Source organism: Pan troglodytes, chromosome 10 (assembly GCF_028858775.2).
Source record: "Pan troglodytes isolate AG18354 chromosome 10, NHGRI_mPanTro3-v2.0_pri, whole genome shotgun sequence".
In the NCBI taxonomy this organism is placed as follows: domain Eukaryota; kingdom Metazoa; phylum Chordata; class Mammalia; order Primates; family Hominidae; genus Pan; species Pan troglodytes.
This window is the reverse complement of record NC_072408.2, coordinates 86,402,271-86,427,991: the sequence shown is the minus strand read 5'-3', so window position 1 is coordinate 86,427,991 and position 25,721 is coordinate 86,402,271. Positions and strand designations below refer to the sequence as shown.

General features: G+C 36.8%; 1 protein-coding gene across 3 annotated transcripts in view; it reads left to right on the top strand.

The window, feature by feature from the left end:
* The window catches only part of PAWR (pro-apoptotic WT1 regulator), a 100,688-nt gene that overhangs the window by 58,285 nt on the left and 16,682 nt on the right, over positions 1-25,721 (top strand). For all 3 annotated transcript variants that reach the window (XR_008538520.2, XR_008538519.2, XM_016923906.4), the window contains exons 2-3: positions 10,877-11,008; positions 18,535-18,569. Coding sequence is in view for 1 of the 3 variants with exons in the window: in XM_016923906.4 (XP_016779395.1) it covers positions 10,877-11,008; positions 18,535-18,569 (167 nt within the window). In the remaining 2 variants the exon portion in view is untranslated. The remainder of the gene's footprint in view (positions 1-10,876; positions 11,009-18,534; positions 18,570-25,721) is intronic.

Here is a 25,721-nt window from a genome sequence, read left to right as displayed (position 1 = left end):
ATTTCTGCCTCCCGGGTTCAAGCGATTCTCCTGTCTCAGCTTCCCGAGTAGCTGAGATTACAGGTGCACGCCACCATGCCCAGCTAATTTTCTGTATTTTAGTAGAGACAGGGTTTCATCATGTTCCCCAGGCTGGTCTCGAACTCTTGAGCTCAGGCAATCCACCTGCCTGGGCCTCCAAAGTGCTAGGATTACAGGTGTGAGCCACTGTGCCTATCCAACTTGATTTTTCTTTTAAAATGTTTTTTCAGATTATTTTAGATCCTCTTCATTTCCACTTAAATTTTGAATCAGTTTGATAGTTTCTACAAAAACTGTTAGGATTTTGATTTTAGGATTGCCTTGAATTTATGTATCAAGTTGAGGAGAAATTATCTTATTGACAACATTGAGTCTTCAGATCCCCTAACATAGCATATTTTTCCATACTGAGGTCTTTTAAATTTTTCTTAGCAAGATTTTTATAGTTGTAATGTAAGGGTATAGTATGTTTTTTGTATTTTGTTTGTATTTTAAATGGTATTTTTCTTCAGTTTGAATTTTCACATTTATTGGTCGCCATTATATAAAAATACAATTGATTTTTGTATCTTGCGATCTTCCTAAACTCATTTGTCAGTTCTGGTAGTTTGTTTTTAAATAAGTCCTTAAGATATTCTATATAGAAGATAATGCCATCTATGAATAAAGATATATTACTTTTTGCTTTCCAATATGTATACCTTTTCTTTCTTATGCTTACCTTATTGTCCTGGCTTGGACTGGCAGTATGATAGATATTGAATAGAAGTGGTGAGAGCAAAAATGGTGAAAGCATCTTACCTGATTCTTGGTCCCAGGGGAAAAGATTGATTTCTTTTACCACTAAATGTGATGTTAGATATGGGTTTTTCTGATCAGATTAAGGCTATTCTCTTCTAAGTTTGCTAAGAATTTTTTTGTGGGTTTTATTGGCATGAGGGTTTATGTTTGTGTCATGCTTTTTACTAATGTATTGGTGATTATATATTTTTCTCCTTTGTAAAGATGATGAATCACTGATTTGAAGGTTAAACAAAGTGTTTTACTGGGATAGACCCCATTTTGGTCATTGTCCTTTTTTATATATTTTGCATTTTTTATGCTAAAATTTTGCAAAGGCCTTTTTGTCTGTCTTTACCAGATTACATTGGTCTGTAGTTCTTATTATTTTAGATTTTTTTTTTTTTTATTTGGTTTTGGTACCAGAGCATTGCTGGCCTCAAAATAAGTTGAGAAGTATTTCTTCCATCTAGAAGAATTTGTGAACAGATGGTGTTTCTTTAAAAGTTTGATAGTTTACCAAACCATCTTGGTTTGATATTTTCTTTTCTTTACTAGATAGAGAGCTATTCAGGTTATATACTCCTGCTTGATTGAACTTTGATAGCTTCAGTCTTTCACGGAATTTGTCAATTTTATCAAAGTTATCAAATTTACTGGCATAAGCCACACATGGTGGCCCACACATGGTGGCCCTCACCTGTAATCCCAGCCCTTTGGGAGGCCGAGGCAGGTAGATTGCTTGAGGCCAGGAGTTCAAGACCAGCCTGGGCAACATGACGAAACCCCGTCTCTTATACTAAAAATACAAAAATTAGCCAAGTGCGGTGGTGCTCACCTGTAGTTCCAGCTATTTGGGAGGCTGAGGCATGAGAATTGCTTGAACCCGGGAGGCAGAGGTTGCAGTGAGCCGAGATTACACCACTGCACTCCAGCCTGGGTGACTGAGACTGTCTCAAAAATATATATATATATATTAGTGACACAAAGTTTTTCATAATTTTTTCTTAATCTTTTAATATCATAGAATATCATTTACTTTTACTTATAGTAGTGATTTTCTGTCTTTTTTGTTCAGACTGCCAAGAGGTTTACTAATTTTATCTATTACTTCTAAGAACCCACTTTTGGTTTCATTATTTTTTTTTTCTATTTTGTTTTATTGTATTTTGCTCTTATTTTCATTTTCTTCCATTTATTTTGGGTTTAATTTGCCCATAGCTTTTTAAGATGAAAGCCTTGATCATTGATTTGAGACTTCTTTTTTTCTAAAATAAATATTCATTGTTATAAATTTTCTTCTAAGCTCTGCTTTTAGGTGGATTTCAAATTTTATGTTGTGCTTTTAAAATTCATTTGAAAATATTTTCTACTTGTGATTTCTTTTTTCACATGATTATTTGTGAATTAATTTCCATATATTTAGCAGATTTTTCAGGTAGCTTTCTGTTACTGATTTTAAGTTTAATTGAGTAGTGGTCAAAGAACATTCATGGTATGATTTCATCATCTTATGTTTGCACAAATCCTGTTTTATGTTCCACAATATGTTCTGTCTTATTGAACATACAGTGTGTTTTCGAAAAACAAAACAAAACAAACATATACTTTATTTTTGTGGGGGGAGTGTTCTATAAATGTTGGGTCAAATTGACAGAATTGAAGTTTTTTTTTTTTTTATATCTCTACACATTTCCCACCTTCATGTTGTATTAAGTACTGATAGAGAAGTGTTGAAATCTCCAACTGAATTTGTGGATTTGCCCATTTTTATTTTCAGTTCTTTTTGTTTCATTTGATCTGAAGCTCCTTTATTTGGTGACTACATTTTTAAAAACTGTATGTCTTCTGGATGAATTGACCCCTTTATCATTATGTAATGTCCCTATTTATTCATGATAATATTCTTTATTGTGTAATCTACTTCGATAAGACTGTTTCAGCTTACATTAGATATGTGTTTTATGATGCATCTTTTTTCGTCCTTTCACTTGGAACCTATTTGTGTCATTCTATTTAAATGTGTTTCTTGTTGACAGCATATATTTGGGTCTTGCTTTTATTATTATAACTTCTGCCTTTCAGTTGAAATGGTTAGATCATGTGCATTTAATAATTGAAGTGGTTTGGTTTAAATCTTCCTGCTTGATCTTTGTTTTCTATTTATCCTATCTGTTCTCTCCTTTTTTTTCTGCCTGCATTTGTGTTGAGTATTGTTTAATCATTCAATTTTATCTTTAGTGTTGCCTAAAAAGCTCTTTGATTGGCTTTTAAAGCAGTTGCTTTAGGGTTAAATATCTATATATATGTATTATACATCTTTAACTCATCACAGTCTGCTTTTATGTAATATTATACCATGCCATGTACAGTGTAAGAATCTTACACTGGTATACTTTTATTTCCTGCCTTTGTGCCATTGCCATACATTTTACCTTTCCATGTGTTATAAATATCACAAAATGTCATTATCATTTTTTCTTTAATCACTTACATGTTAAGGAGATACCAAAATAAGAAATAACAGTTTCTTATATTTATTCATGTATTGACCATTTTGGATGTTCTTCATTCCTTTGAGTGGTTCCACATTTTCTTGCGGTATCCTTTTCTTTTACAGAGAAACTTCATTTAACCTTTTTTTATACTGAAGGTCTGCTGCTCAGTTTTTGTTATTTGTAGAAGTCTTTATTTTTCTTTTCTTTTTGAAACATTTTACTACATTTAGAACCTTTATTTGACAGATTTTTCTTTTTAGTGCTTAAAAGTTGTCATTTCGAAGTGTTTTTTGTGTCTCTATTTCCTTCAGTTCTGCTCTGATCTTAGTTATTTCTTGCCTTCTGCTAGCTTTTGAATGTGTTTGCTCTTGCTTTTCTAGTTCTTTTAATTATGATGTTAGGGTGTCAATTTTAGATCTTTCCTGCTTTCTCTTGTGGGCATTTAGTGCTATAAATTTCCCTCTACACACTGCTTTGAATGTGTCCCAGAGATTCTGAATGTATGTTGTGTCTTTGTTCTCGTTGGTTTCAAAGAACATCTTTATTTCTGCCTTCATTTCATTATGTACCTAGTAGTCATTCAGGAGCAGGTTGTTCAGTTTCCATGTAGTTGAGTGGTTTTGAGAGAGTTTCTTAATCCTGAGTTCTAGTTTGATTGCACTGTGATCTGAGAGACAGTTAGTTATAATTTCTGTTCTTTTACATTTGCTGAGGAGTGCTTTACTTCCAACTATGTGGTCAATTTTGGAGTAGGTGTGGTGTGGTGCTGAAAAGAATGTACATTCTGTTGATTTGGGGTGGAGAGTTCTGTAGATGTCTATTAGGTCCGCTTGGTGCAGAGCTGAGTTCAATTCCTGGGTATCCTTGTTAACTTCTGTCTAGTTGATCTGTCTAATGTTGACAGTGGGGTGTTAAAGTCTCCCATTATTATTGTGTGGGAGTCTAAGTCTCTTTGTAGGTCACTCAGGACTTGCTTTATGAATCTGGGTGCTCCTGTATTGGGCGCATATATATTTAGGATAGTTAGCTCTTCTTGTTGAATTGATCCCTTTACCATTATGTAATGGCCTTCTTTGTCTCAAAAACCTAGGCAGTACCGTTCAGGACATAGGCATGGGCAAGGACTTCATGTCTAAAACACCAAAAGCAATGGCAACAAAAGCCAAAATTGACAAATGGGATCTAATTAAACTAAAGAGCTTCTGCACAGCAAAAGAAACTTACCATCAGAGTGAACAGGCAACCTACAGAATGGGAGAAAATTTTTGCAACCTACTCATGTGACAAAGGGCTAATATCCAGAACCTACAATGAACTCAAACAAATTTACAAGAAAAAAACAACCCCATCAAAAAGTGGGCGAAGGATATGAACAGACACTTCTCAAAAGAGGACATTTGTGCAGCCAAAAAACACATGAAAAAATGCTCATCATCACTGGCCATCAGAGAAATGCAAATCAAAACCACAATGAGATACCATCTCATGCCAGTTAGAATGGCGATCATTAAAAAGTCAGGAAACAACAGGTGCTGGAGAGGATGTGGAGAAATAGGAACACTTTGACACTGTTGGTGGGACTGTAAACTAGTTCAACTATTGTGGAAGTCAGTGTGGTGATTCCTCAGGGATCTAGAACTAGAAATACCATTTGACCCAGCCATGCCGTTACTGGATATATACCCAAAGGATTATAAATCATGCTGCTATAAAGACACATGCACACGTATGTTTATAGTGGCACTATTCACAATAGCAGAGACTTGGAACCAACCTAAATGTCCAACAACGATAGACTGGATTAAGAAAATGTGGCATATACACACCATGGAATACTATGCAGCCATAAAAAATGATGAGTTCATATCCTTTGTAGGGACATGGATGAAACTGGAAACCATCATTCTCAGCAAACTATCGCAAGGACAGAAAACCAAACACCGCATGTTCTCACTCATAGGTGGGAATTGGACAATGAGAACACATGGACACAGGAAAGGGAACATCACACACCAGGGACTGTTGTGGGGTGGGGGAAGGGGGAGGGATAGCATTAGGAGATATACCTAATGTTAAATGACGAGTTAATGGGTGCAGCACACCAACATGGCACATGTATATATATGTAACAAACCTGCACCTTGTGCACGTGTACCCTAAAACTTAAAGTATAATAATAATAAAATTTTTAAAAAAGGAAAAAAAAAGTTGTCATTTCGGCAGGGCGTGTGGCTCACACCTGTAATCCCAGCACTTTGGGAGGCTGTGGGGGGTGGATCACGAGGTCAGGAGATCGAGACCATCCTGGCTAACATGGTGAACCCCCATCTCTACTAAAAATACAAAAAATGATCCAGGCATGGTGGTGGGCGCCTGTAGTCCCAGCTACTCAGGAGGCTGAGGCAGGAGTATGATGTGAACCTGGGAGGCGGAGCTTGCAGTGAGCCGAGATCACGCCACTGCACTCCAGCCTGGGCGACACAGCAAGACCCCATCTCAAAAAAAAAAAGTCATTTCATTGTTTTCTGGCTTGTATAGTTTCTGTTGATAAGTCAGCTTTAATTCTTCATTTTATATATATATGTATTCTTTTTTTTTTTTTTTTTTTTTTAAGATGGAGTCTCACTCTGTAGCCCAGGCTGGAGTGCAGTGGCGTGATCTCGGCTCACTGCAAGCTCCGCCTCCCGGGTTCACTCCATTCTCCTGCCTCAGCCTCCCGAGTAGCTGGGACTACAGGCGCGCGCTACCACGCCTGGCTAGTTTTTTGTATTTTTAGTAGAGACGGGGTTTCACTGTGTTAGCCAGGATGGTCTCGATCTCCTGACCTCATGATCCGCCTGCCTCGGCCTCCCAATGTGCTGAACCACTGTGCCCGGCCCATACTTTATATTTCTTATATACTTTGGTGTATAATCTGCTTCCACCCATCTGTTACTTTTTTGTTTTGTTTTTTTGAGACAGAGTCTCACTCTGTCGCCCAGGCTGGAGTGCAGTGGCGTGATCTCGGCTCACTGCAAGCTCTGCCTCCCGCGTTCGTGACATTCTCCTGCCTCAGCCTCCCGAGTAGCTGGGACTACAGGTGCCCACCACCACGGCCAGCTAATTTTTTGTATTTTTAGTAGAGACAGGGTTTCACCGTGTTAGCCATGTTTTGTAGATCTCCTGATCTTGTGATCTGCCCGCCTTGGCCTCCCAAAGTGCTGGGATTACAGGCGTGAGCCACCACGCCCGGCCCCTCTGTTACTTTTTAAATTTTAATTTTTAATTTTTTAATTCTTCCTCTGTTACTTTTAAAATTTTCTCTTTATTACTTTGATTATAATGTGTATATGATTTCTTTTTGCTTATTCTTTTTGGACTTGTTGAGCTTGCATCTGTGTGTTTATAATTTTCATCAAATTTGGATAAAATTCAGCTATTATTTCTTCAGTTGCTTTTTTTCCCCTCATTTCTCTCTCCTTGCCTTCTGAGACCCCAATTATGCATGTGTTAGACTGCTTGATACTGTCTCACAGGTCACTTTAATTTATATATTCCTAATATATAAACAACTGAAAAATAAAAGATTAACCTATAGAGAAATGGAAAACTAGAGGTAGACCTCAAAAGAAATGCAAATGACTCTTAACCATAGGAACTGCTGCTAAAATTACACTGAGATACTTTTTTTCAATTATTATATTGGCAAAAACTGCAAAAGTATGAAAACTATTGGGAGAACAGGTAATGTCATACTGAAGGAAATGTAAAATGATACAATCCCTATTGAGTGGAATTTGGAAATACCTGCCAAATTGACATATTCATTTACCTTGTGAGCCAGCAATCCTAATACTAAGAATCTATCCAGGAAATCCATTGCATATATACAGAAACTATGTATATAAGCCTTTCTAACACATTTTTCTTAGAGCGTGTAAAAAACCCAAATGTTCATCAATAAAGCTCTGATTAAAATATGGTAGGTACATCTATTTAATAAAATTATTATGCAGCTGAAGAAAGGAATGAGGAGGATCCACTTCTCTTAAGTATAGCAGATACAGGAATTCTCTTATTTCTCATGATTTCCGCCAACTTCTTCCTCCAGATGTATTTATCCCAGTTAGAAAAGATTGCTTAAGAATTTCTAGGATGCTTGTTATCAAAAGAACTGCACTGGTTGCTAGCAGAATTTTGGAGAGAAGTTGTGATTCATCAAGTAATCCTATACTAAAAGCTACCTGGAATGTTAGATACATACTGTATCCACAGGGATACTATGTGTGATGAATAGGTTTCCAGTTCAGTGGATAACAGTGTTGCCATGGGAAAGAGCATTCAGAATTTTAACTTCAGGTATCACAGTTCACCTTCCAGTTCATCTCCAAGATGATTTATCTCATCTTGGTAACTCATTCATTGTTTTATGAAACATTTACCGAGTGTTTTGTTTCTTCCTTTCTTTTTTCTTTTAATATACTGGTAAGGGAGTCTAGTTGAGGGGGCAGGAGGAGGGAAAGTTAGTGTTGTGGGGCTGGGTCTCAGAAAATGAAAACAAAGACAAATAAAATAGCATCCCAGTTCTCTGGGAGTGCATGGCTACCTGCCTCAACTTTTGCTTTCTGTTAATATTAATCTATGATAATTTAAGAATTCCAACTTTAAGCTAATGATGTTGGAGCCTAGGTGAGGGATTTTTGAGTCCATATGCTGGAGAATAAGTGATGATTGCTTTCACACAGTAGAAGACTAGAGATGAGACCATTCTTTATTCTTTTCCAGATCTCATACTTTTGCTTCTCCTACTGTTCATTAAATGATTGACCTCCCCTCCCCCTTTTAAAGGAACTCCTTGATTTAAAATGCCTTTTATGCTATTTTATTCTTTCTGTTCTAGGACCTCTATCAGGTATTTTTGTTATTGTAGTTTTATACATTTTAACATTAACTAGAGTCTTTGGTCATACCTCTTTTTTAAAAAAGTAATTTTTTGATACCTTATGTATTTTTTCTTCCAGATGATGCACCACTACTTTCCAAATAAATTTCTTCATGATTTTGATTGGAATTTTAATTTATGTGTTAAGAGACTGTTGACACCTTCACAATACTAGGTTTTTCTTAAAAGCAGGTTTTAATTTGTATTCTTCAGTAAAGTCGTATAGCTTTTTTCATGCACGTACTGTTTTTTAGTTTTTTAATGGTTGTTACTAAAAATTTTGTAACTGGCTATTGATGTTACTTTGGGAAATTTTTTGCTTATTTACTGAAAAAAAATCTTAAGTAACTCATAATTCTAAAATGTTTTTGTTTTTTACAAAATCATTTTCTCTGATAGTAATTTTGCCTCCTTTCTAATGTTAAAATTGCCTATTCTTCTTACCTAGTTCTATCAACTAGCACTTTCAGAATGATGTTAACAATTATGTTAATAGTGGACATCAATGCCTTGAGTCTGATTTTACTTTAAATTTTGCTGGTATGTTGTCATTAAACAAGATATTGTCTAGTGATTGGAGAAAGTTTTTGAAAGTCCTGAGAGAGATTTTTTTTTTTCTAATAAGGACTAATTTCTTAACACTTTGGTGTCCCATACCAGATTTCTTTCACTGACTCTGTTTCCACCTATGATATATCATTTTTCATAGGATAAAATTGCCTATGTCATTTAACTAGTCACTTAACTAGTCTTTTCACTTTTGGTCTTGTTCCTGTTCTCTGCATTGCTATTTCCAGGTTCTTCCCAAAAAGAATTTTGATCATTCCTTATCCCAAGGAATTGTATAGCATTGTAACATCATTCCAAGCTATGGAGTGAGAAGTCTAAACTTCTTGGGTTATCTATTATTTATGTTCCCTCTATGCCTTTCGAGTCCTCACTTCTGTCAAAAACTGTGATGGCTTTGAGATCATACCCCACTTGTTGGCTAACACGTTAGCTTGTGTATGCTGGCAAAAGATACTAGTCTCCTGGGTTAGTTAGAGTCAAGAACAGTTTAGACTCAGCAATAACAGTAGCTACAGTATCATAATTTTCTTGTGCTGTTTCCCCAAGCCCCACTCTTGGCAGGTTGATATGACAAGGGCCAGGTGACACCAAATCTCAATCTGCATGCTCCTTTCATTTGCCCTTTCCATTTCTGTCCTCAGACTTCTCTGTATCATCCTAATGTTGTAAGACTCCATCTCAGCTAGAAACCATCATTCTGAGCAAACTATCGCAAGGACAGAAAACCAATCACCGCATATTCTCACTCATAGGTGGGAATTGAACAATGAGAACACTTGGACACAGGGTGAGGAACATCACACTCCGGGACCTGTCGTGGGGTTGGGGGAGAGGGGAGGGATAGCGTTAGGAGATACACCTAACGTAAATGACGAGTTAATGGGTGCAGCACACCAACATGGCACATGTATACATGTGTAACAAACCTGCACATTGTGCACATGTACCCTACAACTTAAAGTATAATAATAATAAAAAATAAATAAAAAACACTCCATCTCAGACAGATGCTTTCTTCCATGTCCTCCATTGTAGACCTTGTCTTTATCAAGCTTGGTACCCCTTTCAGTATGTTCCTCCTATCTCCAAATATTCCAGTGCACCTTCTTGGTTTGCACAATGGCTTCAGTGTTTTCTTCTCTCTGCACAACTTTTTTTTTTTTGTCCAATTCCTATTGTCTTCACTGCCATACTGTTATACTTTGCTGTGATCAGTTCCTTAGTGTCTCTACAAAGAGGTGTGTGGTTTTTTTTGTTTTCGTTTTTGTTTGTTTATTTGTTTTTGTCTGGAGGGGGTGTGGGTTCTCATGCAGAAACCTTTAGGGCAGTGTATTGGTTAGGAATGTATTCAGTTGCAAGGAACGGATAACCCAGCCCATGATGTGTATAATGGATAGAGATTTGTTTCTATTTTGTTTTTCTTATGTAGAAAGTGTAGAGTTAGATAATTTCTAGTGTTGCTTCTGTTTTTTAGCAACCTTCTCTTGTAAGCTTTTTCAATATGCTGTTACATGTGTAATTCTCTTTTTTTATATATCTGCAATTCCAAATTGTAGCCATTCTTTAAATTACAAGATTTTTTATAGTCTTTTCTAACTCTCCAGGTAAAAATACTCTTCCTTTATATGCTCATAGAATATAAAGCTAGAAAGTGGGCTTTTATCACTAAGTTATCTATCTATCTATCTATATATATATTATCTTTCCTACTAGATTATAAATTCCATTTCTTTAATGCATCCTTTGTTACCTTCTGCAGAATGCCTTGTTTAAGGTAGACGTAGTTTACTTATTGAATGAATGATAAAGAATGAATAAACCTTTCCTTTAAGAAAACCCTGTCACTGATGTTTGGAGTTTAGGGAAAAGATTTGTTGGCAGTGGTGTGGATATGGAAGTACAAGTTTTAAGCAGATAATTTATAGGAATTAAATGTACATATTGCTGAAAGAAAAATACTTTTATTATGCAAACTAATTTCTGAATGCACAAATATTTCTTTAATACTATCAAAATATATTTTCACATATTATCGAAACAGTCTATTAATAGTAGAAATAAAATGGAAACTCTTTTTTTCTTTCAGTGCTTAGATGAGTACGAAGATGATGAAGCAGGGCAGAAAGAGCGGAAACGAGAAGATGCAATTACACAACAGAACACTATGCAGAATGAAGCTGTAAACTTACTAGATCCAGGCAGTTCCTATCTGGTACAGGTGAGTATTTAAAAATACCAGGAAGTCACTATCTATTTTAATGGCAATTTTTCAATTATGCCTCTTGAGTTGTATGTAGTAACATGTCTCCCATTGCCTCCTTTCCTCCTACTTATGCCTTCCTTACCATAAGTGGGTTCTGACATCACATGTTGGGCTCACCGTAAGCATGAACACTCTCTTCACCCTTTTCCGGCTTGTGCATCCTTTGATAGGCTGTTCTGTAGGGCCTCTGTTTGCTCCTGCTGAGACTCGGAGAACTCATGTCGGATTGCTCCTCCATGGGGACTCGTCCTCAACTTGATTAGGTTTTGACAACTCCAGGCCAGACTGCCACTCCATGTGAACATTCACTTCATCCTGCCTGCGCTCTGGCACCGAGTACCCCATGCCAGGCTGCCTCTTGGAGGGTAGACATTTTTTACCCTGCTAGAGCTCTATCACCCTTTTCTGAGCCACCCTCCTGTAAAGGTAAACTTCACATTCTACTTGGGACTCTGGCTGCCCCTTTATGAGACTCCCTTTCTGACCTTGCCTCACAAATGAGGCCTTACCTTCCCTGCTTTGTAGAAATCTTCCTCATTCTGCTCAGGCTCTGATTTCTTAGGTCAGGCTGAGTGAGCTATGCTATGTGAGCAGTCTCCTTGGTTTGCTTGGACTTGAATTCTCTATGCCAAGCAGCTCTTCTTTATGACAGGTTCTGATACCCTGATCTGAGCCACTGTGTTTCTCACGTTGCTCTGCCCTGCCTAATGGCTTTAGGACTTAATTATTCAGGAAAGGAAGGGGAAGGATGAGTTTTTCCTTTTAAAATATTTGTTAATTTGATAAAGCTCTTATTTTTCATTTTCTTATTTTATCAGTTATAGATTAGAGAAATTTTATTCTGCAGTCATCTTCAACAATATATCATACTAAATTATACATGGCAACATAGATATTTTAAGTTAGTCCTGAGGGTCAGTTAGCATGTTATGCCATAATTTTACTGAGGGCTGTGGCTTTGTTGCTAGATTATTTGAATAACATCAGTATTACTTTGCTGTATTCATCTGACTTGTATTTGTCTGATCTTATTTCACCTATGCTGTTATACTTGTTTATACGTTAGAAGTTCTGATCTGCCACTGTACCTGTAAAGACTGTTTTCATGGGGATTTCCTTATTGATCTTTATAAGCTTGAATAAAGCAGAGCGTTTTATTTAAACTTAACACAAAACGGTTTATGCTTTGCCAACATTTTCTCAGCTCTACATAGATCTTTCCCCTTCCCTTTAGTAATAGAAACCATCCCATTGCAAGGAAGATTGTTTCAGAAAGAGTATATTTGAAATCAGTTGTATAACAGACTTAAGGATTTGGGGGAGATCTAATTACATAGTCATTGAAACTTTTAAGACCAGTACCAGTCTTAACAGTTGTACTTTTTACAAGCCGTTTCAATGATACTAGTATAGCAGTCCCCCCATATCAAAGGGAGTTATGTTCCAAGACCTCCAATGGATGCCTGAAATCATAGATAGTTCTGAACGCTATATATACTATGCACATATTTGTTTTTCCTTCCTTACAATTTCATGGATAGAAGATATGTTCTTATCATAAAGCTTAGCAACTTCAGGATATGATTTTTCTTTCTTTATTAAGCTGAGAATTTTCACCTTTTCACTTAAAGCAAGCACTTTACAGCTTCTCTTTGGCATATCAGAATTGCCAGCATCACTACTCTTGTACTTTGGGGCAATTATCAAGTAAAAGAAAAGTTGATTGAACACAATCACTGGGATACCACAACAGTCTGATAACCAAGGTGGCTCCCAAGTGACTAATAGGTAGGGAGCATAGACACTGTGGATACATTTTACAAAGGGATGATTCAGGCCCTGGGCGAGATGGAGCAGGACAGCACCAAGTTTCATCATGCTAGTCAGGACAACTCACAACTTAAAGTTTATAAATTATGTCTCGAGTTTTCTATTTAATATTTTAATTTATTGATTAAAATACTAAAATTTTATTAATTAAAATTATTAAATAACAAATATTAAAAATTATTAATCTAGCTTTATTAATACCCATGGGTTGACCATGGGTAACTGAAACTGTAGAAAGTGAAAGCTTGGATAAGGGAGAAAGGACTACTGTATTTCTTCATTTTTTTTTCCCTATTTAGTATGGAGTAGTAATTATTAAAGTGCCAAATAATTATATAGTTGTTTCTTTGCCTGGAAATTTTTGTGGCTACAGAAATATAGTTAAGACATCTAAGGTGACGTTTATATTTGTGTGGAATTTTGTTCTGCCATGTAAGAATGTCAAGCATTTTCCTCGTTAAAATTATCAGGGACTTATTTCAGTGAACATAATGTCCTCTGCCGTCATCCATTTTGTCACAGTGATCTCACTTATATGTGGAATCCAAAAAAGTCAAACTCATAGAAGTAGAGAGTAGAATGGTGATTACCAGAGGCTAAGGTAGATGGAGAAAGGAGAAACATTGGCCAATGGGTGCAAAGTTACAGTTAGATAGGAGGAATAATTTCTGTTTTATTGCACAGTAAGGTGATTATAGTTCATAATAATGTATATTTCAAAATAGCTAAGAGTATTTTAAATGTTCTCACCAGAAAGAAGTGATAAGGGCCTGGTGCAATGGCTCATGCCTGTAATCCCAGCACTCTGGGAGGCCGAAGTGGGTGGACCACTTGATGCCAGAAGTTCAAGACCAGCCTGGCCAACATGACAAAACCCCATCTCTTCTAAAAATACAACAATTAGCTGAGCATGGTGGTGTTCACGTGTAATCCCAGCTACTCAGGAGGCTGAGGCACAAAAATTACTTGAACCTTGGAGGCGGATGTTGCAGTCAGCTGAGATCACACCACTGCATTCCAGCCTGGGTGACAGCGAGACTGTATCTCAAAAAAAGAAACAACAAAAAAAAGAAGTGATGAGTATTTGAGGTAATTCTGTATAGGTTGTTCTTTGCATTGCTATAAAGAGACACCTGAGATTGGATAATTTATAAGAAAAATAGGTTAAATTGTCTCACACTTCTACAGGCTATACAAGCATGGCACCAACATGTGCTCAGCTTCTTATGAGGCCCTCAGGGAGCTACTCATGGAGGAAAGCAAAGTGGAAGCAGGCACATCACATGATAGGAGCAGGAGCGAGAGAGAGAGGGGGCAGGTCCCATGCTCTTAACCAGATCTCATTGGTGCTAACCCATTCATGAGAAATCCACTCCCATGATCCAGTCACCTCCCAACAGGCCCCACCTTCAACACTGGAGATTACATTTCAACATGAGATTTGGAGGGGACATCCAAAATAGACATACATGCTAATTACTCTAATTTGATCCTTCCATAATATATACATGTATTGAAATAAAAATATCACTTTGTGCCTTATACATATATCTAATCATTATTTGTCAATTAAAAATAAAGCTAAAAAAATTATAAGGGACCCTTTCACTGCACCATATAGGTTGATTTTTTTTTTAACCTAACATTTCTAATTTAAGATATATGCCCAGTTTTCTCTTTTTGGCCAGGATATAGAAATCACTTTAAACTCCACCTTTAATTGCCCATTTTTAACATGCATAAGAAGACTCCCACCCCTCCCAGTCTCTAATCATACTGGTATAATCTATCCAGTGTGGGGAACATTTTACTGTTAAAAGTTTTTTTTGTTGTTTTTTGAGACGGAGTCTTGCTCTGCCACCCAGGCTGGAGTGCAGTGGCATGATCTCAGCTCACTGCAACCTCCACCTCCTCTGTTAAAGCAATTCTCCTGTCTCAGCCTCCCAAGTAGCTGGGATTACAGGCACTTGCCTCCAGGCCCGGCTAATTGTTGTATTTTTAGTAGAGACAGGGTTTCACCACGTTGGCCAGGCTGGTCTCCGGACCTTAGGTGATCTTCCTGCGTTGGCCTCCCAAAGTGCTGGGATTACAGGTGTGAGCCACCGCGCCCTGCCAAAAAACAAGAATCACTATAAAATAACATTCAGCTTCAAAATGTATAATCTCTAATAAAAGACCATATTCAAATCCACCAATAAGGAATAAACTCGTGTCGTCTGTGTGCTTCAAAATCTTAACTATTGAAATATTAGCTATATACAAGAAATAAGTATAGCTTAAATTCTGATTATTTGTATGTCTCAGACATGAGCATGGAATGACTGTAATGGCAAACCCGCAATTACTTTTCGTACCAACGTAGTATGTGGGAGTTCTAATTTTATCAACTGTATCAAGCTAGCAGTGTGGAAAATACTGTGTAAAACTTACTGAGTTATGTTTTAAGTGACTGAGTGTTTAAAAAAAAAAAACCCAAACAACTATAGAGAAATGTAGAAATCTGATATTTTTACATGACTTCTGGTTAGCATACTTAACTCAAAACTTGTCTGATACTGACTTTTAAGTCATTTATAATTGGGTCAAAGTGTGAAATTATTATAATGCCACTGCAATTTAGAGTTGCTGAAAATGTCCTCCATTTTACATTTCTGTTTTTGTTAAAATTCTACTCTACATCTCTATTACTCTAAGTTTTACCATATTACAGAAAAAGTCTATTTCAAGCCTCAGAAAATAGTGTTTGTTGCCAAGTTATTCATACCATTTCAGTTGATATACCAGTAACCCACAAATTAGTAAATCTAGTAAGGGTTGCTCTCATTTAGCAATTTTGCTGACTTCATTTCAGTAAAAGGCAATCTGGGCAATCAAGCTGATGTGGCATGTTCTGAGATATTTCAAATATAACCAAAATGAGACAGATGTGAGAGAAATGATATGTGATGTTTTAGAACTTTATTTTGGAGATTCTGGCATTTTTTCTCATGCATGCGTAGACAGACATCATACGCCTTAGTTTAGTTCATATAGGGTAATATTAGGGAATTTAATAAAAGAAGCTCTTTGTAAAATGTTAATGCAAATACCGTTTGTGAAACTACCAGGGGAAAAACTTTTTTTTTTGAGACAGGGTCTTGCTCTGTTGCACAGGCTGGAGTATAGTAGTGTGATCTCAGCTCACTGCAACCTCTGCCTCTTGAGTTCAAGCAGTCCACCCACTTCAGCCTCCTGAGTAGCTGGGACTACAGGCACACGCCACTTCACCCAGCTAATTTTGTATTTTATGTAGAGATAAGAGTTTCACCATGTTGCCTAGGCTGGTTTTGACTTCCAGGGCTCAAGTGATCCACTCCCTTCGGCCTCCCAAAGTGCTGGGATTACAAGTATGAGCCACTGCACCCAGCTGGAAAAACTTCTGTATGAATCATTATCACTCAAATTTAATAAAGTATATTTTGAGTGAGTATACATAAGCTTAATATTTCTTTCGACATTAAATAACCATCTAAATAAATAGGGGATCTGTTTTACGTGTTTGGTACAAAAGTGTAGATTCGTGGATATCTGCTTAATGACAAGCAGATAAGAAACTCTTTAAAGTTTGCTTGCCAGGTTTTGTTGTTGTCCTTGCTGTAAGAACAGCTGATGCTCAGGGTTGGTTAAAATGTCTTTGTATCACCTGTCAAGGCATGACTTCCCCAGAACTAAGCCTGTTTATGGGGTCAAGCCCACATACACAGTCGCTCAAGTATCCTGTCACCTGGTTATTTCCTGCAACTGGTTACTTCCCAAATGGTACATTTTTGTAACTGCAGATTACTAAGGAAGTTATTTCCCTAAGTTGTCAATATATATTTATTGCATACTAGGTGAGCTGGGGTTTTGGGGGAGAAAGAAAGGAATTGCTGGTGGAGGGTTCTTATTTGTCAGACACTTACATTTTACTTAGAATATAAGATATATACATGAAAAATTGAGATACAAATTAAACTAAGTGATATAGGCTTCTGTAATGAGAATTTATTGACTTGGAATAATTAAGACAGACTTACTCAAATTCCATGCAGAAAATTCAATTAAGATTTTTCCATATCCCAGTTAGTTTTCTGTTTGTGTTAGCTATCAAATTGAAATTGAAAGCCTGTTTGGAAGGGACTGTGCTAATTTTACTCACTTACGTCATTTTATCTCTACAACAACCCAATAAAATAGGCACTGTTATTCCATTTTAGAGATCAGTAGACACTGATAGAGGTTAAACCCATAGTCTCCTAGCTACGGAGTAGCCTGTCTGGTTGGAAACTTGATCCGATCCCTCCTCTTAATCATATGGTTTGCTGTACTGGTTCCCCACATTGCTAGTCTTTTATCGCATCATGCAGTCAGTATTTACTCTTTTACTCTGGAACTGGTTATCTTATAAAGGTAGCTTATTCTTTTACCTTAACCAGATGAGAACTTCTTTAATTGTAGGATCTCTCTTGGCAACTTAATGATTAATTAGGAAAAAAGTTATCAATTTTTAAAGACGTCATTTGATTTTGACCTGTTTTATTAAAGTGAAACTGCAGAAGTATTTGGAGAACCTAGACTGTCAAAAGATTGAACAGAGACATGACTGCCTAGTTATTTGCAAGGTAACAATTTTTCTACCCAATGGTTAATGTTAACTTTTAGCAACCTTTTTTTTTTTTTTAGTAGCTTAGAATCAGCACAATATTAAAATGTACTTTTTCACTTTTCATTTTTAGCTGTATATGTAGTCTTTAAAAATAGGAACTAATTACTGTATGCACACGGTAAGTTGTAAGTTTTAGAAAAATTGATGGCATAAAAAAGACAAAGGGAGATATATAAAGACTAAAGACTATAAGGCCGGGCGCAGTGGCTCACACCTGTAATCCCAGCACTTGGGGAGGCTGAGGTGGACGGATCACCCGAGGTCAGGAGTTCGAGACCAATCTGACCAACATGGAGAAACCCCGTCTCTACTAAAAATACAAAATTAGCCAGGCGTGGTGGCACATGCCTGTAATCCCAGCTACTTGGGAGGCTGAGGCAGGAGAATCACTTGAACCCGGGAGGCGGAGGTTGTGGTGAGCCCAGATGACACCATTGCACTGTAGCCTGGGCAACAAGAGTGAAACTCCTTCTCAAAAAAAAAAAAAAAAAAAAAAAAAAAAAAATATATATATATATATATATATATAATGGATATATATATAATGGATATATATATAATGGATATATATATATAATGGATATATATATATAATGGATATATATATATAATGGATATATATATATATATATATATATATATAAAATGGTGGTACTTTTTAATGCCCCTTGACTTTCAAGAGGATTTAAGCTGAGTGGATGATGAGTGATGCCCCCGGCCTTGTCCATTTTCTGAGTTTTTAAAATACTTCTTTATTAAAAACATAATTTTAAAAAAGTGATTGATTTGGACTGAAAAATCAGATGTAGACTCCTGTTTTGTTTGACCAGCAGTGTGAATTTTTTAAAACAGTAATTGCTTCAAGTTGGCCTTTTTAAAATTAGGTATTCTCTATCAACTATTTTATATAATAAGTAATTGTGTACATACATACTCAAACTGATACATAATTATTTTTACTTTGCAGGAGCCACCTAGAACAGTTTCAGGCAGATATAAAAGGTAAGAATCCTTATGACTTAAACATATTGTAGACATGAATGTAATGTCTGTCTGACATTGACTTAACTAGAACTATTTAAAGCAGCTTTTTGAAAAGTAAGAAACCTTTCTACTGTGCTCTTAAAAATAAATTATATTGTAAGCAGGAGTATCATGTCTGCCTGACCATGGCTTATTCTGACATGCCGAAGTCTTTGAAAACTCACCGTGAATTTGCATGGGTCTGATGAACTTTGCAAAATAAATGCCTTGAATTGCTATTTCTCATGTATTTAAACATTGAAAATATAAGTAGACCCATCTGTATTAGTTAGCTCAGAGTGCCATAACAAAATACTATAGACTGGTGACTTAACAGAAATTAATTTTCTCACATTTCTGGAGGCTGCATGTCCACCATTGTCAGGTTCTGGTGAGGACTCTCTTCCTGCCTTATAGGTAGCCACTTTCTCACTGTGTCCTCACATGGCAGAGAGAAAGAGGGAGGAAGAGGGAAAGTAAGCTTTCTGAGGTCCCTTCTTTATAAAGGAACTAATCGCATCATGAGGGTCTCATCCTTGTGACCTCATTTAAACCCAATTATCTCCCAAGGGCTCCATCTCATTAAGGGTTATGGCTTCAACATATGAATTTTGGGAGGACACAGATCAGTCCATTGCACCACCTGTACACAATGAGTAACACTTCTAACCAGAGAATGTGTTTGTGCATGTATATGTATAGGAAGAAAGTCAGAATTGGGTACAAGAAGTTTTTCAGTGGAGGTGTCTAGGATATTCACTTCCTTCTTCCCTGTTGAGGCCATAAAGGTTGCAGAAGCATGTGGTCATACTTGCGCTAATAATCCTAGAATGATAAATATTATTGAGTACTTACTGTGTCCAAATTGCTTTACATAGAGTTCTTTCAATTCTCATGATTATCTTATAAGGCAGGAATAATATTTATTTCCATTTTATAGATGAGAGACGTGAGGTTAAATAAGTAGAATAATTTTTCTGGGGTTATAAACCTAGTCAACAGTAAATTCTGGATTTGAACTCTGGCAGCCTGACTCTGGAGCCCACATTTTTATTAACTATGTAAGACCATCTGCCTAGATTTATACATGTAAAACACTTACTTTCATCTGTATGTTGGAGTTTAAAATATTTCAGCTGTTTCATCTAAAATAAAACATTCATTAACCAATATTATATAAAAATAAAATTTAATTTTTGTCATGGGCTGCAGTATTTATTAGCAATAGAAAGAGATGAGAAGGCCAAGATAATCAGAAGAGTAATTAAGTCTGAAGTAGTTTCTGGCACATGAGAAAACACTCAATACATTTACTACTGTTACTGCTTTTATTTTCATTTCTGGGTAATTTTGATGTAGGTATAATGAAACCTGCTTTCGTTTGCCATTAATAGTTTAAACTGGAAAAAATCCTTTTTCTCTTTCCGGAAATAATTATGAAATAGCCTTGATGTGGCCTGTTCCCATACCACATTCTCAAACCAAAAAATTTTTAGCATTAGTTTTTGGTTTGGAGACTAAAGATAAACTGTGGCAACTTATCAAGTTTGTTGTATTGATCTTATACCTTTAGTTCTTATCAAGTAATAGTCTTAAAGTACGAATGACACTTTTCAAATTTGTGTTCTTTAATTAGAATCAAGAGGGGAATAATTTTATAAATCCTATCAAAAGCTTTATTTACATGTCATTGTGTTAAATCAGAAGGCAAATTTATTCTCTGTGAATTTTTGTGAAACTTTTGAGACCATTACTTGTGATATGTCCATGTGTTTGTACTTTTCTTACTTGTATTCTCATAGCCTAGAGCATGTGGTTTACTTTTCAGCTTTCAAAGATTTGCCCCTGTTTAATACTGTTATAAATATCTTAAAGTTTCCCATCATTTTTTATTGGTTTGGAGCTCCATTTTAATGCCATCTAAAAAGAGAAAAAAAGACAAAAACTTAAAAAGCCACAAAACCTAGAATCTGTATATGAAATTATCTCTTATCTAGTAGAAATGTGTTGTACTTTATATCAACAGTTTGTTATTTTCATTAATCTGTCAGCAAGTTATAGCAATGACTAGAGAATAGATGTTTCTTAGTGAAGGTGTCTGCTGACTAATGGGAATGAAGAAAAGGGAGAATAGAGTAAAAGACAGAAATTTGGCATCACATGTAAGAAAATATTTTCAGTAAACCTAATAACTTATTTTTTATATATATATAACTGAAAATAGAAAATATTTTCAGTAAACCAAATAACTTCCAAGAAATTATATATATTCTATATAAATTATATATTATATATAAATATATAAAATATATACTGTATAAGATTTATATATAAATATCTATAAGATTTATATATAAATATAAGATTTATATATAAATATCTATAAGATTTATATATAAATATCTATAAGATTTATATAAATATATATATAAATTTTATATAGCTAGAAATAACTCTTAAAGTCATTAGGAGGTTCAAACACCCAGAAGATTCGTTTGAATATATGCTCTCATAAATTACGAATTAAATACTTAATTTTTCTCACAAATAAGAATGTACATTTTTAGCCTTGAGTCTGTTACGTGCTCAGTCTAATTGTGCTGTATTTTAAAATTTGAATTGACTTTCGTGGAATGTGTCTTACATATTCCCATTTTTCCTTATAAAAATGTGTTTAACTGTAGGGAACTATTTGGAGGTGAGGGTTATGTAATTTCTGAAACTCAAGATTTAGTAAAGATGGATCAGTGTTACCAATTTGTGGGTTTTTTTTTTTTTCAATGCGTAATTTTCTTTTTCTTTTTCTTTTTTTTTTTTTTTAATTTTTGGTAGAGACAGAATCTCTCTATGTTGCCCAGGGTGATCTCAAACTCAAGTGATCCTCCCAACTCTGCCTCCCAAAGTACTGAGATTAGAGGCATGAGCCACTGTGCCTGGCCTCAATGTGTAATTTTACTCCTCACCTAATGTAACATGAGTATCTTCACCTTTTAAGTTCTCTAAATAATGGCTAGTATCAACTGAGTGATTTCTGCCTTTTAAACGAAGTGTAGCATAAATATACCAGAAATCCTCACTGTCACTGCTTTGGTAACCCATAATTTCTGTCTACTTTATTTGGATAAAACATGACTATGATTCTTTTTCTTCAGGGTCAGAATTTTCTTGCAAAGTCAATTCTGCTATAATGCTTGCTTTTGAAATGCAAATTGGTCCTAATTGGTACATTAGGGAACAGTTTGACCCTAACTCAAATTTTACCTTTGCTTATATACAGTTTTGTTCACCAGAAATGCTAGGTAAATGCTGAAAACCTTACCCAGCTCAACCAAGCTGCATAGGAATACACAGAAGGTTCTCAGGCATTCCTGACAAACATCTACCAGGTACCTCAGTATGAGCTACAGCTTTGCTTCTGAAGCAGAAAAGTTTCCCTGGCCCCTTTGCAGGCAGGAACTGGAGTGCACAGGTGCTGGACCTAGCCGGGCACTTTGGTGTGGCAGGGGCAAATTCCACTCACTCGAACCCACTGCATTCTACCCCTCATGGGAGGGGGAGCACAGGTGAGCAGGTGCAAGAGCCAGGGTGAGCGCTTTTGGACCCTGGCAGGAATGAATTCTGTACTGTCCCCATGGCAGTATCTAGGGGGATGCCCACCCCTGAAGTCCCAGAAGAAGTGTTATAGTTAGTGCTCTTTTAGCTTTGCCATCCATGGACGGCTTAAGTGTTAAACAGTTCAGTGGGTCCTCTGCCTTTTCTTGTGAGGCAGTTGCTCTCTGCTAGTGAGAGCAGAGGGTCAGTATGACAGCCTTTAGCATTTGCACCCATTCAGTGTCCAGGAAAAATCAGGTCACATGAACGAATTGAAGGGTGGTGAATATGGAGGATTATATTGCCAATGAAAGGGGAGCTGGAAAGGGGATAGAGTGGGAAGATAATCTTTCCCTGGTGCAGCATTGTCAAGCCATTACTCTGAAGTCAAACTGCTTCTCCTCTTCTCTTCCTCTCCTCTCTGTGGTGGCAGAGCCTGAGGTTTTTATGGGCACAGGATGGGGAGCAGGACGGGCCATGGGTGGTTTTGGAAAAGGCAACATTCAAGCAGGAAAACAGGGATGCATGTTCTCACTTTGGGCCACAGTTCAAGGATTGAGGGTGGGACCCTCACCAGGACCACCCTCTTCTGCCCAGCATTTTCCTGCCTCCTGTCCCTATCACTTCCATATGTGATGTTACAACTTCCAGTCTAATTTCAGATATCTTCTTTCTCACATTTCGTATTAACCCACAAGCTGCAACCCTTCTGCTGCCAACCAGCTTCTATAAGGAAACCTCACTACTTTTTCAAGATAAAATGCTGTATTTATTTATTTCTTAGCTGTTGTAACCTGTAAAACTGTACTACCACTTTATATTAGACTACTATATTTTATAATGTGTCACAGATGAAGTTTTAGAACATTGTCCTCCAACCCCATTTTCTGTATAATTGCCCCCCTCCTTTTGTTTTTTTGAGGTGGAGTCTCACTCTTGTCACCCAGGCTGGAGTGCAGTAGCATGATCTTGGCTCATTGCATCCTTTACCTCCTGGGCTGAAGCAACCTTTACCTCCTGAGCTCAAGTGATTCTCCTGCCACAGCCTCCCAAGTAGCTGGGATTAAAGGCACCTGCCACCATGCCCAGCTAACTTTTGTATTTTTAGTAGAGATGGGGTTTTGCCATGTTGGCCAGACTGGTCTCAAACTCCTGATCTCAAGTAGTTCACCCACCTCAGCCTCCCAAAGTGCTGGGATTACAGTCATGAGCCACCATGCCTGGCCCACCATGTTTTTATTGAGTGATTTTTGCATAACACAGTGATTTTAGAAACACTTAATATTGTATTATAGCAGAACTAACTCTGGGTAGATGGTTCAGTAAACTAAATCTTTGCCATTGTTTAAATGATAAGACTTCTACATAACATAAATGCATTTAATTTGAGACACTGTGAAATACTTTAAGCCAGGGGTCCCCACCCCTCGGGGTGTGGACTGCTACCTGTCTGTGGCCTGTTAGGAGCCAGTCCACACAGCAGGAGGTGAGCAGTCGGTGAGCATTACTGCCTAAGCTTTGCCTCCTGCAAGATCAGCAACGGCATTAGATTCTCATAGGAGCGTGCGAACCCTATTGTGAACTGTTCATGCGAGGGACCTAGGTTACATGCTCCTTTATGAGAATCTAATGCCTGATGATCTGTGGTGGAACAGTTTCATCCTGAAACCATCCTCCCTGCCATCCCCCTGGTCCTTGGAAAAATTGTCTTCTATGAAACTGTTCCCTGTTGCCAAAAAGGTTGGGGATGGCCAGTTAAGAACTTTAGTTCTCAACCTCATTCTCAAGCTCTTTCATAAGAAACCGACTAGAACCGGTTCAAGTTTAGAGATGAATAATTTATTTAGAAACATAGTTTTCATTCAAGATTTAAGATGTTGCAACACAACAATGTTAACTTTTTTTCCTAGATGGAACTTTATGATTTTTTTTTTTTTTTGAGTCTGAGTTTTGCTCTTGTCGCCCAGGCTGGAGTGCATTGGCACAATCTTGGCTCACTGCAACCTCCGCCTCCCAGGTTCAAGTGATTCTCCTGCCTCAGGCTCCTGAGTAGCTGGGATTACAGGCATGCGCCACCATGCCTGGTTAATTTTGTATTTTTAGTAGAGACGGGGTTTCACCATGATCATTGTTTTAACCAGTAGTTCTTGTTTTGAGAACCACCAAGTAGACACAAACTTCCTTGGTTTGTTGGTCAAGGGTCAAAACCAGAAAAATCAGCTAGATTATTATTATTATTATTATTATTTTTTTTTTTTTTTTTTTTTGAGACAAGGTCTCATTCCGATGCCCAGGCTGGAGTGCAGTAGTGTAATCATGGCTCACTGCAGCCCTCAATTCCCTGGCTTAGGTGATTCTCCAGCTTTGGCCTCCCAAGTGGCTGTAACTACAGGCATGTGCCACCACACCCAGCTAATTTTTAAATTTTTTGTAGAGACAGGGTTTTTCTGTGTTGCCCAGGCTGATCCTGAACTCCTAGGCTAAAGAGATCTGCCTGCCTTGGCCTCCCAAAGTGCTGCAATTACAGGTGTGAGCCATTGTACCTGGCCAGAAATCAGCCAGATTCTTTAATGGTGGGAAATCCAAACTGAAGACGACCAAATATATCTCTCAGTAGTTAAAGAAAGAGAGTCTTCTTGGGCTATATATGACCCTTTCTAAAGAAATCTGTTCCTTTCAAGATCTATTCTTTCTTTCTTTTTTTTTTAAAGACAGAGTCTCACTGTGTCACCCAGGCTAGAGATGGGGTTTCACTGTGTTGGCCAGGCTGGTCTCAAACTCTTGACCTCAAGTGATCCATCTGCCTCAGCCTCCCAAGGTGCTGGGATTACAGGCGTGAGCCACCATGCCTGGCAAGATCTATTATTTCTATATTAGGATATGTTCTATATTTTACCCAATGCTGTCAGGCATGCAATAGCAGTGACCTTTCTAGTTAATAGATTTGAAAACAGTACATGAAAGTCATAAAATGATTATTTAAAATAAATTGGGATTCTTATACATTTTGTGGACTGGTGAATTTCTGAACTTTTCTAGGTCATAAATATTATTCATATTTATATAATATTAGTGTGTACCAGGTACTATTCAAAGTACTTTCCATTTAGTTAATTCCTTGATAGTCCTAGGGAGATGCTTTTATTATTCTTATTTTACAAATGAGTAAACTGAGGCACAGTGAAGTTTAATGACTTGTATGATTAAACAGGTAATAATTTGCAGATTGTGTCAGCATATGTTGCATTACCTCATGGTAGTAATGTTAATTTGCCTAGCATGGGTAGGAAATAGATACAGTGTGGTAGTTTGATTAGCTTATTTAAACTCCAAGTGACTGGATGGTACCAGTAACTAGATTTTTTTCGAACATAGGGTTTTATTTTATTTTTTCCCGAAAAGTAACTTCTAGATATATGGCTCTAGATTTCACAAATCCACTCAGATCTTTACTTTGTTTTAGCTGTAGTACAATGTCAGAAAATAACTTGTTCTGAATTATGAAGTCTAACAACATCTAGAGTTTCTTCGTTATAATGA